Genomic DNA, 13,191 nt, shown 5'->3' with positions numbered 1-13,191 from the left:
CTGTTGTGAAATTGCCTGTATAATGTCTTAGATAGTAATTTTGATCTTCACAATGTCTCGTAAGTCTACTATATTTATACCATTATCCTGAGACAGAATATCTGTTTAGATTTCATGTCAATTCCTATTCATTTTCCTTCTTTAGATATGCAACAGCAAATTATAATGAAACCATTTTATTTTCCAGATCACTTTATTTCCTGTCTCTGTACTTCAAATGGGACATGTGTGTTTAGGTAACTAACTACAGGAACATCAAAATGCCTAATCTTGAACATCCAGCGTACCCAGCAGCTACTCTGCTTCACTTAGAAAGTTTGGTGCCTTGTCGAGAATCCCAAGTGTCCACGTTGCTGTCAATATTTGGAGAGGTAATGCTTTTTGTATTTTATGCTTGAATAGAATGAAGACATTCTGCTGTCTCAGAGGGAAGAATAGGAATTTAAGGGTGTTTTTATGATGTTATTATTTTAGTTACCCATATTTAACTTTAGCGTTTTGCAGATAGATTCTAATAAGTTTGAAAGTTGAAAGCTGTTTTGTAGCTGGATGGACCCGAATCAAGCTTACAGCTATTTGTGCCTTTCTGTCTTTGAAACCTGATTTCTCTGTGACTCTCTTCCATGTTTGCCAGTTAGTACCAGGAAGTAAGACTGTTTTCTTCCCTGGTCTAAAGTTCCAGGGTATTTTTTTTGTCAGTGGTAGTGTAGAAATTTTATTTTGACTTGTTAATGTAATATCTGGATGCCTGAATTCTAATTATGTGAAACTGGTCTGATTCCTAATAGTTCTGTTGCTGCCCATAACATTTGGAAATCACTGGCTTGGTAGTTGATTCTGTTACTACTTGGCAAAGCTATGATAAAAAGCAATGGAAATTTTTATCAGCACACTTAAAAGCAGTTCATACATCCATTTACATGCAGTTAACAAAATGGAAATTAGTGTCTGTTTCTAGTTCTGCCTTTAATTATTAATAATAATTACATCAAATTACAATATTTAAGTTTTATATATTTATTACAAGCATAGTGGCAACAAGTCTTCTTAAAAAAAAATAGATACTTAAATTATTGTTAAATATGCAGGTTGGAGTATCAGCATATCATGCACGAGAGTGCCTTCATCTTGGATTCATTGAACATCATTTTTTTCGTAAAAACTTTGTCAAATTTATTTTTGTATTCCTTTTCTAAGTCAATGTACAAGATTCATAGAAATGAGAAAAACACAGAAGTAAATACCTGTTTAGAATAAAGTAAAAAAGTAAGTTAATTATTTCCCTTGCATCTTAAAAAAAAATAATGAAATCTACGGCATCAGTACCATTAAATAAATAGAGGTATTATATCAAATATTGCCTTGTGAGAGAAGAGCGAGCATTTAATTATTTTCTGTTTGCTAACGGAAACAAAAGCAGTTTGTAGTGTTTGTAGGAGTTGGGACAACGTAAAGCTTGCAATTTATGCTTGCCAAGATTTTGTTTCAGTTAATTAACTAATTTGAATTAAGAGCCCACTGCTTTTCCCTCTTGGGTTGTGATTATTTTTTGTTTCTTTGTTTTTATTAGTTTGTTTTGTTTTTCCCATGAAAAATGTATCCTCATGTTATAGCAGTTTCACTTTGTGGTGGCTTTATGTGATACTTGATTCTTGGAACTTATCCTCCCAGCATTTAAGTGAAGGTGAAACATAAACCTTGATCGCATTGATTCCATAATCATCGGCATATTTTGTATTTACTGTCTCAGTTTAAGAGAGAACTTTACTTTTGGAGGGAAACTTCATTGATAAATCTATTATCTGTTGAATGAAAAGGAAGAAGAACTGAAACAGCAACATTTTTTTTTTTTTCCCTAGCGTCAGCAGTTTAGTTTTCCATCCATCTTTATCTATGGACATACATCTAGTGGAAAGACCTACGTGATGCAGACTCTTCTAAACACCTTACAGGTAAGAATACTCACAATGTATATTGAACTTAGAATTTATTTGTAACAGATAGTCCCTGAAATTAGCTTCTACTTTCTCAAAATGGTTTATTTCCTCAGCCACTTCTGTCTTCATGATTCTTTTGCTCTACTTACTGTTTGGTGAACACATTGGCCTTCTCACTAGTGCACTTAGGATAAAATGAAGACATACATTCTCAGGTATAATATAAATCGTAATAACTTTTCTTAGAATGTTAAAAAAAGGAGCCAGATTTTGTTCAGCTCTCTAAAAGGGACTTAACCTGAAATAGCTGCAGTGACAAGGAAGTACTCTTATGATGATGCGCATTCAATCTGAGAGTCAATTATACTTTATCTTTTTCTAGTCTTCTTGTAGTTCGGCTTTAAACTAATTTCATTTGTGCATGAAAAGAATGAGAGAGTATATGAAGAACAGTGAGAAGAGTTTGCAGTAGTGGAATTTTAAGTCTATTTAAATGTCAGCCTAAGAGCTTAAACTTAGTAAAGTTGTTAAAAGCATTTAAACTGAACATACAAGCTATACGTGTTTGCTGAAAAAAAAAAAAAAAAGTCTGAAATGGTGAAAATCACTAGCTGAATACCAGACAACTGCTATTCGTCCTCAAACCAATATTTTTTTTTGCAGACTTGAGTTTTATTAATTGCTGCATATTTGATTAGTTCCAATCGACCATCTTGTAGAAGCAGGAAAATCTGCCTTTCATTCAATCCCTGAACAAGTTATTATTTTGCTTAATGAGTCGGCTTTAAATGGGAAAAAAGTGTATTGATAGCCATTTTTAGTATTATGTTTTCAGAACCTGTTTGAAAATATAAATTTAGTGTACTTCAATTTATTTGAGATCCTCCAAACAGCTTGATAGGCACCATAAGTTAAAAACCCCAAGAAACAGGGTGCTAGGACTGTATGTTCTTTCTCAGCTTTGCCATCTAACATAAACTACTTGTGTATTCCTGCTCTTAGAAAATAACGTAGAAGTAAGACACAAGTAGGTCCAGGAGGACTGACAAGATGGATGTTGGAATATGTGAAATGGAAACTACTGAGAATTCATTGTACAGTTTTGAGTTACATTCCTAGGGAGCTGGAAGTGCAAACTCTCTCCCCCTCAGCTGTTATGGAAAAAACCTTCTTTAGTACTGTCCACTGGGAGATGAGTTATATCCTTGATGATTAATACTGGAGCTGCTATATGTTACTAACCTGAAGTAGGAACAGGAATTTGTCAGGAATGCATCTATTTCAATTGCAAGGACGGCAGGCAGAGAAACCTACTCTTTAAGCATCATGTGAGAATTTGAACTGCATAGAAGTAGGGGGTCATTGTGGCTGAATGTATGTTTTTTATAAAGAGAGTTGTTAAGTAATAGGGTTTTGCCACTTTTGTGGCCCTTCTTTTTCTGTTAGCAAATGTGTATATTCGTGCTAGTTTTACTCCTTGTAATTTTTCCTAAAGCAGGTTTTAAAGTCCTCATAAGTTGAAGGATATCATCACAGAAATTTCCATGTAAGCCTGTTGATGCCTGTGTTTTTGTGAGTCACATACTTCAGGGATTTAAATCCAATGACAGGTGCCTACTTCACACTTAAACCATACATTTCCACTTTGTTCTCATAGCTCTGATACTTTAGGCACGTCCAGAGTGTGTGGTTATCATATATCTGCAGGACGGGGTTTTACGCAAAACACAGTGATCTTGTCCCTTTCATTAAAAATTCTGCAAAGGGAGAAAGATGGAAGACAGTGGTCATGATCTTGTTTCACTCAGTAGCCTTTTGTGCGATGCTCCTAGCACTGTGCTACCCACTTTTGACGTATCCAAAGATGTGGCCAGACCCTGGGAAGGAATAGGATCTAAGCAGCAACTCTTTCTACAGAACTTGCTTTTGCCAAGTATAGGTGTTTCCTACATAATATGGTGCTGTGAATCACATCTGAGACACCCAGCTTTCCTCTGCTATGGAGGTGCAGCACTTTGAATAGATACTTTTGGAGATGTAGCCCCTTCCTTTTAATAGTGTTCCAAATCATAAGAAAACTTCTTATTACACACAGTTTGAGTGAATTGCCAGCATATACCCACACTTTCCCACATCTGCTGAATCATATGCCATGTATTGTATTTTAAGTAGGAAGGCTGGAATGAAGTACTTAGATTTTTTTCTTTTTTTTTTTGTTATATACACATAGATTTCTATATCAGAAGTTTAATTTTGCAAGTAATGCATATGTATTCCTATGACTAATGTTTTCCAGAGGTTTTAATGTTCAGCGTAAAAAAGAACATATGCCTTACCAGGGTGTATGGAGCTATGCAAATAATCTATTTCTTAAAAATAGAGTTGCTAGAAAATTACTTTTTTTTGCCATATGTATTTTTTGCATACTGGTACTATTTTGTAGTTTATAGTGTCAGTTATTTATAGACAAATGACCATAACTTTTCAACATTACTAAATTGGTACTTAAAAGTACATTTTATGGATTGCTGTAAAATGTATCTTATACTCTTTTTTAGCCTGTTCTCTTTACTCTGAAAAGATCTGCTTGTCTAAAAATGTTCTGCACAGGCAAGCTGATTACATGTGTCTGATACAGAAGATTACGCTTTCTCATTTGTATGCAGGGAATGCCAAAAGCATTCAGAGTAATTTTGGGCAGTGTGCTCCTAGATTACTTTCTTTGTAATATAAGTTTGAGAAGTTCATGTTATCCAGACACTGTAATTGGTAATGGACTATTTGATGGTACTCTGATGTGTTACAATTGTCTGGCTTTTCTTTGATCTAAATGCTATTTAGCTTTCTTTTTGTGTGTTGCTCACACTTTTTAAACATAATTAGAAGATACAGTGTATGTTTTGTATGAGGTTTTATCAGATCCCCCTTCACTTTGTGGTATGTAATATTTTGACTAGGTACATAAGTAATTGTTCTTTTTTGGCAAGGTATTTTCAGTTTGCATTCTGTTGGCAGGGTGTGGTTTCTTTCAGTGCCTCATCTGAAGAGAAAAAGGGTTTTGAAATATTTACACTGAAAAAGCCAAATAGAGCTGTGTCTTTTTTTATCCTCTTCAGCTTCCTCATGTGTTTGTGAACTGCGTGGAATACTTTACTTCACGACTTCTTTTAGAAGAAATTCTCATCCAGTTGCAAAGCTGTTCCTCAGAGACAGAACAGACTTCTCGTGTGCCCTGTGATAATTTCAATGACTTTGTACGTCTGTTTAAACAAGCTGTTGTGAGTCGAGAGCTTCAAGATCAAACATTATACATTGTAAGTAATCTAATGTTAGTGTTCCAGTTTTGGTTCGATAAGAAGGTGTGAGTAGTTGTTATCAATAATTTATATGTGAAACGTGTGCTTATACATCGGTTTTCACAAAATTTCCCTGTGGACCTAATTCAGAATCTGGTATTGGCATTCTTCAAGAATACCATAAGAACAAAATTTAGGGGAATTTCACAAAATACTTTATATAGGAAAATTGTACTTTCAGATTAATATTTGAATTAAAAAAACTGTTCTACATCAGTAAAGAATGCTTCATGTGTTATACGAAAATGAGTATCACTCAGAAAATTAGAAAGTTCTTGAGCAATGATAATAGAAAGCAAACCCTTAAATACCTAGAAAGGTTCAGTTGTATCACATAAATAGTTACTGAATCAGAAAAATTAAGTATTAAATTAGTATTTCAGTTCTGTTCTGCATGGGAACAGACAGGAGTGGAGGAAATAAATTTGTGCATATTAATCTGTGTCATCTGGATTTATTGTAGAGTCGTTCAAATTGAGACTGATGGAAGACCAGCATGCTTGTAACATGACCTGTCAATACTAATTTATTTAATTTGTTTTCAGTAGTAAATAATGTAATATTTCAGCCCAATTAACTCATAGCAAATTAAGATAAATGTTTATTTTCAAAGAAAGGATTCTGAATGATCCTCTTAACCCAAGCATGGGTGCTGAATACTTGTGATTACTTGTGAAAAATGAACATATTCATTCGAACTACCCAAAAAATTGGAACTGATATAACTTGTAGTTGCTTATACATTTACAATATTTAGCTTTTCACAGAAGTTACAAGCTGCTGGTTTTAATGTAAGTCAGCAGACAGCTCTAAAATGTATAGTTTTTTTTAAAAAAAGCGGAATGGTGACAGATCTATATTCAAAATTAGAATAAAGTGTGGATTTATAGGCCTGTGGGTAGGATGTTTCTTTGAACCACTGGACATATTCCACAAGCCAGAGTCAAAGTATATTTTCTCTGCTGTAAGTAGAAACTGTTGTTTGTTTCTTACTTAGCTAAAAGTAAGATCTACTTAGGTGAAGACCTTAAAGCTTTGTGTTTGGTAGCTGAATATCACTGGGTCCAACAAGCAGTAGTTTATTAGTAAAAATATGTAGCCTCTATTTGGTCAGTAATGTAAAGCAGTTGTCATCCCTGAAGTCATTTATTATATGAACCAAATGCAGATGTCAAGATAAAATCATGTTATATTGTAGTTTTAAATAAATTCCCAAGAAGCAGGAGGTATTATCACAGAGATGCTGCTCTTTCATTTTTTTCTTTTCCTGTACGGTGTGATTTTGAAATACCGTTTTCATAAAATGTTTCTTGGTTGCCCACATAACATTCTTTTTCTTGCTGTGGGCAACAGAAATGATAGATGTCTTGATGTTTTGGTGCAGGGAGGAAGTGTAAAAGGATAGAAAAATACCATTTTCTCAGGAACTATAGTTTCTACAGCAGTAATTCAAAAGAAGTAATGAACCCCAGAATTTTGATTTATATTGTAGGTAGTAAATAAACCAAAAAGATATGTATTTATCTTCTCTGTTTTTCATTCCTATCAATATTTTAAGTGTACTGGGAATACAGATTTTTTTTTTTTCCCCCAAGGATAGCTGTGCATGTTTTCATGCTCTTTTTTTTTTTCTCTAGGCTCCAAAATATGTTAGTTGTTTAGATAAAGTGTTTCCTGTTTAAGCTGTACATTTGCTACATATGTATTAGTACTATGCCAGTTTTGCATACAATACAATAAATCCTGTAAATTTGTAGGCTGCAAGCTATGGCAAGAAAAATTTCTCTCAAAATTCAGTTGTGTGAATTCCAGATGATAGTTAACTTTTTGGAAATATCAGCTCTTATTTGCGAAAAATAATTTAATAGTGGGAAAAGTTAGCTCTCCTAAAATAAGCATGTTGATATAGTGCTGTAGCACTACACCTGATTTCTTCATATAAGAATTTTGGACAAAATTTGAGGTTTCAGTGGTTGTTAATGATATCATGGCTTTGTCAGTGATATTCTTGGCTGGTATGCTTGTGTTTTAATTCCTAGTGCCCTAAGGCATGAGAATGTTGCTTGTCTGGCGATGGTATCTGTTTATAGATGATGGAGCTGCTTGAGCTCCCTGGGAGCACACCTGAAGCAATAATCTCTCCCATCTTGCTTGTTTAAGGGGTCTTGATATTTAAGTGGTTTCTGCTGTCTAAGAGCCATTGATTAAATGAGTTTCCAGCTGCTAAGAATTAATTTTAAGTCCATGTTAGAAAGGAAGGTGACATTGTTGGTATGATAAGATCATTGTTTTGTTAAAAGGTACTGGATAGAGCAGAGCAGCTGAGGGAAATGGAAGCGAACATCCTGCCAGCGTTTCTTAGACTTCAAGAGTTGGTAAGTGTCTGGAAAAAAAAATAACATATGTTTCCTGCATAGTGAAAGTAACTGAAAATGGTATCTCTACATCTCAGCTCACAGATCAAGATGAGTGATTCTTTAGGTGAGAAAAGTTGCAGAATTGATCTCCCTTTCCCCTCCCCCAAATAATTAACTGGCAGTGGCCAAAACTAGAAACCAAACCAAAATTTAAACATTGGCAGGTTTTTCTTTCACTGTTATTTTATAATTCTGTTTAATAGTTTTACGATATCTGCTCTGTCATAGATTCTTTTGAGGCTGGTGTCAGATACGTAGCTGTCTTTTGTAGAATATTTTTGGTTTTAAGAAGAATGTTAAATTTTTCTGCTCTTCATTTAAAGTTTTGTAATAATCAGACAAAAAATATCAGGCAGACTACAATTTATAAGGAGAAGCTTCAACACAGCTCCTATTGCCTTGCTACAGATAAGTAAATAAAACCCCTTTTGGAGTTTGTCAGATGTTTGTGTGGGGATCCAGACTCTGCTTCTGCGTCAGCTGCTGATTGAGAGAGCTCAACCACATGAAGTGAATTCAGCATCGGAAGCGTGAATGTGCAACTTGGGAAATGTTTCTCTTCCTCAGGTTTCATCTATGTGAAATTTCACACCATTGCATGGTGGCCAGTTTGAAGATGGTCAGTAGATCACCAACTATTTAACTGTGGCTGGAGCTGCACAGCTCAGCAGCTGCAAAGGTGCTTTATGATGGCAGAGAGTTTTTACACTTCTACTGGAATTGTGCCACAGTTTGTTTCTGATTGGGTAAACCACTGTATCTTTCCCTCACTCACTTCTGAATTATCAAAGCCTATGCCTTGGAAAAAGGAAGAATGGTGCATTCTCTGGAAAGAAACTGAAGACAAAACTAGATTGTGGTACTTTGAAATGTCTGAGCATCTAAATAGCTGAAATTATACTTGTCATCTCAAGACTTTTGTGTGGTACTCCTAATCTTCTGATGATGCTGATTTCTCTATTTACTGCGTGAAGACTGATTCACAGCTGTCTTCTCAATCCTGGCAGCTGGTGCATTTTCTGGCTCTTTTTGTCTGTTCTGCCCATGTTCTGGATTTTGCTGCCCTGAAGCAGAAACAACCTGATAGGGAGAAAGGAGAAAAGCATAGGTCTCTGATTGCTCTTCAGAGACCAAAAAAACATAGGCTAAGACTTAAATATGCTAGAGAAACACCTTCAAATTTGACAGTGACCTCCAAATAAGTTTGTCGGCTTTCTTGAATGCTGAGTTTCTGGTCACTTCAATTCTGGATTCTGGACTGAGGCTTTGTAGAACTGTTGTGCAGCTGCTGTTGCAGAGGAATGTAATGTTGTAGGCACAAATCTACTGAATCACTTGCTGTCCTGGAGGGAAAGGAGATGAGAAACTTCATTAGTGGTGAAAAGTTTTGTGGGACTGGGGGATCACTGGTGATAGGATTCTTGATTTCTGTGAGAATTTTGATGGGAAGTACTTAATTTTTTCATATAGGAAGGTCTCTCAGGAACTGAAATAAAAATACCTTAGTACTTTTCTTGGCTAAAATACTAGGAAATCTGTGAGGGAAACACAATTGAAAGAAATGTACAGGAAGATTCCCTCTCATTAAAAGGAAAAAAAGAAAACGTTCCATAAAAATAGAGAAAGAATAAACAAAGAATATAGATGAGTGCCAGTTTGGCAAGAAATAGGAAGAGTAAATAAAGGAAGATTCTCTGGGGAATACCATTTAAACTATTCTGTCAGGTCATCCGTAGCTCATATTAAAAACTGTCAATTCGATAAGGTTACTTCCTTTTATTTTCTTGAGGTGCCTCGATAGTTTTGAAATGTCTTTCTTGAAGAACCATATTTGACAGCATCTTTTGTTATGCAGAATTTTTAGTATGGTTGCAAAAACATTGCAAAAAGGAAAAATGACACGTTATCTTCACGGATAGTTAACTTCTTATTAAAAAGCTGATATATTGAAGTGTGATCAAAATCAGGAATAGGTTTTTTAATATTAAGTGTTTTGTTATTGACCAAACATCACACTCAAGGCAAATATATTATCTGTAAAAACCTAGTTTAAAAAAGTATGTTACTGCACACAGTTGTTGTTGCTAACTGGTAAAACAGTTGGCAGAGTACTCAGTTAATACTGTGGGTTTTTTTGGGGCTGGGGTTTTGGTTTTTAGAGACCAGCTTACTTTTAAAATGAAGTACTAGATAGCTTGGTTTAAGAAAGAACAGAGCTTTCTTCTGCTTTTTAGCTCTTGCTATTTGTTCTGAAAGCCTGGGTTTGATTACCAAGGTAAAATGCTGTGATAATTTTGGGAGTAAGGTGTGTAATCTACTTAGTATTGCCTAGTACGAGTGCTCTGTCACCCCACAAAGCATGTCAGTGAGATGGCAAGGGATACAGAGAAATCTTGTATAATTATGGAAATCTGCAAATGTATGAGCTTCTTGGTTAGGGCAGCTGAAGGTTTATAACTATGCTAGCAATTCATATTAAACTCTAAATTTGATGATTTTTGTGAAACAGAAAAGTCACAATCATAATTTGTCATTGATATTGTAACATACAGTTTTTATTCTTCTCTTTGTCTGCCTATCTGTCCCTCTCTTTTTTTTTTCTTTCCCTTTCCTGTGTAGACGGACAGAAATGTGACAGTGGTCCTGCTCAGTGAAATAGTGTGGGAACTGTTCCGACCAAACACAGGATGTTTTGAGCCACTGACCTTGTATTTTCCTGATTACAGCATAGGTAAACCAATTCTTTAATCTGCTTTTCAGGGACCGAATAATACTTTGTTAAAAACCATCTTAATATTTTTTCCCATGTTTATCAGCATGCCTTTTAAAGAATCTGGAATATGTAATAGCTACTGGAATGTAAAAGTCTGTATGCCGACAACCTCTAAAAGTCTTGTCTTTTTCTACTTTCCAAAACATCTCAAAGTAACATTTTGATTCTTTTAGTCACTGTAGTTTTTGGCAGATTTGGGGTTTTTTTTAGTTATAACTATAGATTGTTTTTGCACTAAACTTGTAAAATGTGGTCAGTTTGTTAAGTTAGCTTTAAATAAGTAAAACTTATTTTTGTTTAAGCAGGACACTTGCAGAAGATCTTGTCTCAGAATCATCCCCCAGAATATTCTGCGGATTTCTATGCTGCATATATCAATATTTTGCTTGGTGTCTTTTACATGGTCTGCAGGGACCTGAAAGAACTACAGCATCTGGTGAGATGAACTCCTTTATCATTGTTGTTTTGAGGTGTTTTTTTGTCAAATGAGTTTTGAAAGTCTGGATTTGTCCTTGAATATGGACGAAGACAAAATCATAAAATAGTTTGGGTTGGAAGGGACCTTCAAAGGTGATCTAGTCCAGCCTCCCTGCAATGAACAGGGACATCTTCAACCAGATCAGGTTGCTCAGAGCCTTGTCCAGAATGGCCTTGAATGTCTCCAGGGATGAGGCATCTACCACCTCTCTGGGCAACCTGGGCCAATGTTTCACCACCCTCATCATAAAAAATTTCTTCCTTATCTCTAGTCTGAATACACCATCATAAGAATGTGTTAGCTCCAAATTCAGTTTGCCTAAAATTCTGTAACAAAGGTTGCAATTGTTTAGGTGGATGTAAAGGATTTCCATTTCTTCTGGCCAGAGGCAACAAATACTGCACTAATAAGATGCTAGACTGTGTGTGGTCCACTTGACCTAGAACTTCTGTAGGGGATTTTGAGCTCAAGCCATTTCTTCATATTTGAGTGACTGAGAAGACCAGGCTACCTATTTTCACCTATTGGGATAAGGAGATAAATATGATGAAACCTTTTATGCCTCCTGACAAGTATAGTAGAGACAATTGCTGCAACTGCAGCTGTTTTTGAGGGACAACTCCGTTACAGACTTGGTTAATGATTTTTACTTTCTTGTTTGCAATTCAGTTAGAGGAAGTAATAGTTAGGATTTTACTCTTTCAAGCAGTGTTAGGCTTCCCTGTGCTGCTTTTCCGTTGAAGTTCTTTTTAAATATGCTTATGTAACCTTGCTCTTCTTGCTACCTTGTTACTCGTGTGGGCTTCTGTAATCCCCAACCAGCCTTCTGTTGTTTTTATTTTTCCTGGACTAGGCAGTGGAATGCCAGACAATTGCTTTCAGCATTTGAATGAATAACTTCAATTGCATGGACTTAGCATGTCCAACCTCAAGTTCTATTGTTTCCTGTGTTTATTAAATGTACCTTGCCACCCAACTTTATGGGAAATTTAACTCAAAATTTGAAACACTTTCCTGTATTGTTTAGGAATGTAAAATTTTCACTTGATTTACCTCCTGCAGAGGATTTTAAGGTAACCAAGCTGCTAGAAGCCAGATCTGTTGTGCAGTTTTACAGAAACATATTCATTTGATTTAAAGGCCTAGAGAAGTGAGGATTGACATAAATGTTTTCACTGTCTTTCTTTGAAATTGAGAATAAAATAGATAAGTCAAAGTTCCTGTAATATAGTCATGCCTGAGAGAAGAAAAGTACATTGAAGATATTCGGAAAAAGGAGTTTTAACTGTGTATCAATTCAAAGGTGTAATAGCAAATAAATGAACAAAAGAAAAATAAAAATTACTTGACAGTGACCTTTGCATAAGAAAAGGTGAATGTCGATAACAATTATTACCTCATCAGACTATTATTTAAATAACTATACTTTGTAAAAGGAAATTTTACAAGTTTGAAATGGTCAGTGGTTATGGCCAGTGAACAAATTAGTACTGGTGAGATTATCTGAATGTCTTGCCTGCATTTCCATCAGGAAAATGTAGCCAAAATTCAGCTGAATTTATCTATTAACTATACAGGTTTTATATTTAAATGAGATTGCTGATATCAGATGGAGACACAAATAGAAACTTGGGTGACACTTTTTCTAGACACATACCCAAGTTGCTTTGCTTCTCAGAATAATTTCATTAGCTTTAGATGCACTGTTTGTGCGTATGTGAAATACCAACATTATGAAAAGATTTACATAATCAGACCCTGAATTCTTTTTGTGCTTGACAAGTCTCTTCTGTAGAAGGTAATGACAGACACATACAACAGTCTGTAGCTTATGGAGAACTCCATAGTGTCTCGTGTAGATTCTAAATGTGTATGTTATTATGCATGATTATTAATAATACATTCTGGAATTATATTAGATTTATATGTGGAAATTATTGCATTTCTGTTCCTGGCAAAATATTGGAGAAGATTGTTCTGGGAGTTATTGAAAACCATCTGAATGACAACACAGTCATTGGTCTCAGCCAGCACAGGTTCATGAGGGGAAAAATCTTGCTTAACAAACTTAATTCTGTTCTACGACAAGGTTATCCACCTAGCTAGACGTGATCTTTTTGGATTTCAGTAGAGCCTTTGACATATCTCTCACAGTATTCTCCTGAACAAGATGTCCAGCACACAGCTGGATAAACATACAATGCAGTGGGCGAGCAACTGGCTGACAGAC

General features: G+C 35.3%; 1 protein-coding gene across 2 annotated transcripts in view; it reads left to right on the top strand.

Moving 5' to 3' along the window:
- Window positions 1-260: 260 nt before the first annotated feature.
- ORC5 (origin recognition complex subunit 5) overlaps window positions 261-13,191 on the top strand; it is a gene marked incomplete at both ends in the record, with an annotated part of 64,875 nt that continues 51,944 nt past the window's right edge. For both annotated transcript variants that reach the window (XM_080363427.1, XM_080363428.1), the window contains 6 exons: window positions 261-371; window positions 1,860-1,952; window positions 5,054-5,251; window positions 7,594-7,668; window positions 10,330-10,441; window positions 10,789-10,919. In XM_080363427.1, the coding sequence (XP_080219553.1) occupies window positions 261-371; window positions 1,860-1,952; window positions 5,054-5,251; window positions 7,594-7,668; window positions 10,330-10,441; window positions 10,789-10,919 (720 nt within the window). The remainder of the gene's footprint in view (window positions 372-1,859; window positions 1,953-5,053; window positions 5,252-7,593; window positions 7,669-10,329; window positions 10,442-10,788; window positions 10,920-13,191) is intronic.

This window comes from Nesoenas mayeri (genome assembly GCF_963082525.1).
Source record: "Nesoenas mayeri genome assembly, chromosome: 1".
Taxonomy (NCBI): Eukaryota; Metazoa; Chordata; class Aves; order Columbiformes; family Columbidae; genus Nesoenas; species Nesoenas mayeri.
This window is presented reverse-complemented; position numbering and strand designations above follow the sequence as displayed.